Source organism: Bombyx mandarina, chromosome 03, assembly GCF_030267445.1.
Source record: "Bombyx mandarina strain Sakado chromosome 03, ASM3026744v2".
NCBI classification, from domain to species: domain Eukaryota; kingdom Metazoa; phylum Arthropoda; class Insecta; order Lepidoptera; family Bombycidae; genus Bombyx; species Bombyx mandarina.
The window spans coordinates 198,259-203,684 of NC_143210.1; the positions used below are offsets into that span (position 1 = coordinate 198,259).

Sequence of the window (5,426 nt, forward strand, 5' to 3'; positions counted from 1 at the left end):
CCCTGTGAAATAGTACAATTGCGCAATCTTTTGATAAGTTCTATCAATACCTGGATGGCCAGCCGTCGGTGAGTCGTGCAGTTCTTCGATTATGGAGGGAATTAGGTTTGCAGGGATGACTAGTTGAGGTGACTCGCTATCGGAATCTGGGTTAAAGCGGTATAACACACCTTGGTCCATGACAGCCTCTGTCGAGCCATCTTTGAGCTGCAACGTCGTCGGTCCCTTCGATCTCTTTGATTACCTTGGACACTTTCGGATCTGACTTCTGTTCGTCACGAATTTCGCTTGGTGACTTCGTGGGTAGGTCACAGATAACCGAACAGACACCGCACTCTTTGCGGGATTCATCGGAACATACCGGTCTGCTCAGCGTATCGGCGACGACGTTTGCCTTCCCCGGGGTATATTGAAATTTGATGTCAAAAGCTTGAAGCTTTAGAGCCCAACGAACTAACCTGCCCGTTGGTGATTTCAGCGATAGCAGCCATCGGAGGGGTTGGTGGTCGCTGCCTATGATGACTGGATTACCGTCTAGGTAAGAACGGAAACGCTCCACCGCCCACACCACAGCGAGAGCCTCTCGCTCAGTGGTTGAATAGTTTCGCTCAGCCGCATTAAGGAGACGGCTAGCGTACTCGATTGGCCTCTCCTGATTTCCGTCACCCTGTAATAGAACAGCGCCCAAGGCGTAGTCACTTGCATCCGTACGCAGGATGAAGGGGAGGCTAAAGTCGGCCTGTATTAGTATGGGAGCTGTGGTCAAAAGACGCTTCAGCTCTTCAAACGCTCTCACCTGCTCTGCGCCCCAGATCCAGATTTGGTTTTTTCTCGTACGGCGTGTCAGGGGTTCGGCGACTTTAGAAAAATTTGGAATGAATTTTCGGAACCAGGAGCATGTTTGCAAGAATGTCCTGAGGTGTTTAAGATTACTCGGCTCTTTCATTTCGAGCACAGCGCTTACCTTTTCAGGGTCGGTAGAAACGCCTTCTTGTGTAATGACATGCCCCAAGTACTTGACGCTCTGTCTTGCGAAAATGCACTTCTCTCTGTTGAGGTGTAGGTTGAATTCCGCAAGACGATTGAAAACTGTTTCTAGGTCCTGTAGATGGCGCTGGTACCCTTGAGATATTATACACAGATCATCCAAGTACCTTAAAATAGTTACCTCCTGTAACGCGGCGCAGGAACACAAACGATCGATGAGTCGTTGGAAGGTAGCTGGCGCGTTGCGCAATCCGAACGGCATTCTTTTGAAACGAAAGGTACCCAACGGACAGACAAAGGCAGTCTTGTCTCTGTCGCACTCCCTAACGTTGAGTTGCCAGTATGAGGATCGGAGATCAAGCGTACTCATAAAACAGTCTCCCTTCGTGCTCTGAAGCAACTCATCTATGCTGGGCATGGGGTATGAATCGGCCTTTGTTATCGCGTTGAGGCGTCTATAATCGACGCAAAAACGAATTTTACCGTTAGACTTCGGTACCATGAGCGCCGGAGAAGACCAGGCAGATTCACACTCTTCTATTATATCGTCCTGTAGCATTTTATCTATTTCTTCTTTCATCAGCTGTTTCTTTGAAGGATTTAAACGGTAAGGAGGTACTGAAATTGGTGCATGCTCACCTGTTTCGATGCGATGCTCAGCAAACGGAGTTGGACCTCCCCCTGCTCTGAAGATGTGTGCGTGCCTGTCCAGTACGTCAGCGAGCGCTTGCCGCTCAGCTAGCGTAAGGTGAGTACCTTCGTCATCCCTAAGGATGTCTGTAGCGGCGCAGGAAACTTTGCGCGACTTAGGTTCGAAACACAGATTATATTTTACCATCGCATCATCACTGAAGAACCAAACCTCTTCTTTGAAGTCGATTACTACTCCAGCTGCGGTAATAAAATCTATTCCTAATAACGTTTCATTATTGGTGGATTCAGGAAATATGAGGAATGGAGTGGAAATAATTGTCGTCTCTAGGCGTACATCGAGTGTGGTGGTAAAAACGTCCATAATGCGCACCACACCATCGGCAAGTCTGACTCGTTGAGAGGAAACGCGGAGAGGATGGTTGTTCTGCTGGAGGAGAGCGTATAGCGTATGACCCGCGATGCAGTGTTTTGCAGCTGTGTCTATTAAAGCGGTGCCGTCAAAACCCAGTATATTTATGTTAAAAATCGGCCGTACGTCACGACCAATAGGGGGTCCCGTAAGATCGTCATCTCCGCCGCAACCATAAAAACAATCAAATCCCATTACATCACGCTTATTCCCATATTTTGGAAAATTCGGGTTTATCCCGTTTTTATCACAATAATTTTCAAATAATGGTATACAAATCTTACTGTCGCCCGGACATCTTTGATGAACAAAATTTTAATCCTCTGCGACCGCGCAGGTTAATGTTTGACATTGCCCGTTTGTATTGGCATTGCGGCAAAGATGTCCGTCGACGCTAGAAAACATATCCAAATTATTATTTTTGTTGAAAAAAAAATTATCATTTTTACGTTCGGCAACCAAAGAGTTAACATTTTTAGTTGTGACGGCTGAAGGGTTAACATGAGTAATGTTTTCGCTCGGACTATCATTATTTTGGCTATCGTCACTCGATCGATTACATGTTATGCATTTCGTGTTGCATGCAGTGATATTGTGGTTCTTTTCTCGAGAAGAACCTGGGCGATCAATATGAGGTCGATCGGAATTATCACTGTTATCAATAACCTTAAACCGCGAACGATTTGAATTATGGGCAGCAAAATTATAATTTTGTGGAATTCGCCGCTGTTTATACTGTGTGTAGGTATCAGTGCATGCATCACTATTTGGCAAAATAGGTATACAAGTTTCATGCACTAAATTAGAACTATGAATATGGTCTTTTACTGATTTGGCGTTTTCAAATTCAAAACACACTTTTGAATCGACACAATAAAATGACTGATCACTTTTAACTTCACTTTCACTAGATTTCGAGTGAGTTTTATTTTTAAATAAGTTAGTATGAGATTGATCACCTTGTTTTGAATCTAATTTACGACACTGGTTCTTCTCGTGACCGAAGAAATGGCAATACGAACATTTCGGGCGTCGCTTCTTTTCGACGGAGTCAAATACACGCGGCGTTCCGGTAACAAGCGGCGGCTGCGTCGCGGGCTCGTGGCCGGGGGCGGCGCCGCTCGGAGCGCACGCGGCCGTGCGCGCTGCTACTGCTGGCGGAGGGCGGGTGCGTCCGGTGCCGGTCGTCGACTCGTATGGTTTTCTTGCTAATTCTCCCGTTGGTCTTGAGGCATCGTGCTCGTAGCGAAGTTCGTCCGTCGCGTCTTCAATTTGGCGCGCTCTTTGCAGGAGCACGTCGAATGAACTTACTTCGTCGCGGCGAAGTCTCTCCCGTACGCGGCGGCTGAGGAGTCCGTAGATCATGTCCAGCTGGACTTTCTCGCTTAGGTCGCCGGCAGGTAGCTTCGCGAGAAGAGCACGCGTCGCAGCGATGAAACGGTCCGTTCTTTCATCGTTTTGTTGACCTCGTTTGAACAGTTGAGCGTATATACGGTGTGGAGGTCTGCGATCACCGAAAGCGTCTCGTAGGGCTGAGACGGCATCGCACCACGAAGATATGGAGGACTTCACACCCAGCCACCAGACGGCGGCGTCGCCGCACAACAGCATCGACAATCCCCGGACAGCGTTCTCATCCGAGATGTCGGAGCAGTCGCGATAGGCCTCGGCCGCATCCAGGAAGGCATCAAGCGACTCACCTGCAGTCCCACTAAAGCGCGTGGTACATCGGGCGAAGTTCGCGTGTGCATGTGATGCGGGCACTGCTGTTGATGTGTTGTGCCGTATCGTTTCAAATAATGATTTCAAAACCTCTGTTTGGCTCCGCTGTAGTGCCTCTACTATTGTTGACACGTGCTCGCTGGAGAAGGTGGCTTCGGCGGGGGCCACGTGGCTGTCGCCGGATCGGTTGTGGTGATTGGAGCGCGAGGCGTCAGCAGCGCCGATTTCGCAGGCGGGAGACGCGCTCGTAGATGCTTCTCGAAAGGACTCGTAGATTGTGCGCGAGGCGTCGCCGGCGCCATTTTCTTGGGCGGCGGACGCGCTCGGGGAGACCGATCGCGGGACGCGGACAGACGACGGGTCCGTTGCATCATCATCCCTGCGATTTCGGCTAGCACGGTTATCACTTCGAGTGTTCACCATGACCATGAGTTCACAATTGTATTGGCAAAACCGGTACGATTCGTCGACTCACCGCTAGATTTTCCTTACCACGTTGAGGCGCCAGTTTTGTGTTGTCCAGCTGGAGCACTGGGTATGAATACTCCAGAGGGTCCCACAAACAAGTTCGAAAAGGAATGGTAGCGAGCGAGGTGCGGACGTATTCTCGTGTGTATGCTTCGGTGGTTGCGGGTCTCAAATATATTAAGTGTATAATCTATGGTTGCGGGTGAACTGTCGGCGCCAGTCAAGGCGCACGCGCGGCTTGCCAAAAGGAAAGCCCCCTCGGTCGCTACTCTTTGAATCGCGCCGGGAGCCGACAACGAGAGTCCCTGATTGGTCGCGGCGCGCGATCAGACGCGGCTGCCGACGCGGCAGGCGTTAGGGTTGCTATAAGTTTTAATTTGTACTTTGGCGGAAGTTTAATTTATTCCAAACTCCAGCGCGTTACAATAATAATATGTATTTCTGTACCTGCGAGAGTTCTGTTTTACAATACGGGACATTTGAAACGTAACGTGTGTAATTTTATTTAAAAAATACGAAATTATATTTTCAAATCCAGTTATTTGTTTATTAATTAGTGTTTTGTTTTCACTATATTTATATTTTTGTGTGTAATGAAAATACGAGTAGTTAGGGTCGCACTGGTGATTATTCAGTTAGTGCGGTAGACGACCCGGCCGTTTGTTATTCGAGCAGGAACGAGACTCTAATCGCGAGTAAACTCCTGGGCGCAGCCGTAGCCCTCGAACAGTGCTTCTGGAAATGGCGCATAAATATTAACCCAGCGAAAAGCACAGCGGTGCTCTTTTCAAGGGAGAACTCAATGCGAATTTCCTCCCGCACTAGGCGTAAAAATCTCAGATCCCTGATCACCCTCTTCGGCTAATCCATACCGTGGGCCAGGAAGGTCAAGTATCTGGGAGTCATACTGGATGTATCTATGACATTCCCCCCACTGGTGGTAGGACCTCTTGTGAGTCCGCACGGGTAGGTACCACCGCCCCGCCTATTTCTGCCGTGAAGCAGTAATGCGTTTCGGTTTGAAGGGTGGGGCAGCCGTTGTGACTATACTGAGACCTTAGAACTATCTCAAGGTGTGTGGCGCATTTACGTTGTAGATGTCTATGGGCTCCAGTAACCACTTAACACCAGGTGGGCTGTGAGCTCGTCCATACATCTAAGCAATAAAAAAAAAATAAAAAAAACA

The 5,426-nt window shown here is 48.7% G+C and overlaps 1 protein-coding gene across 1 annotated transcript; it reads right to left on the bottom strand.

The window, feature by feature from the left end:
• Positions 1-2,365: 2,365 nt before the first annotated feature.
• Positions 2,366-4,612, bottom strand: LOC114249185 (uncharacterized). The gene has a single exon (XM_028182658.2). It carries the CDS (start codon positions 4,199-4,201, stop codon positions 2,366-2,368), a length of 1,836 nt encoding a protein of 611 aa, XP_028038459.2. The 5' UTR covers positions 4,202-4,612.
• Positions 4,613-5,426: the final 814 nt, after the last annotated feature.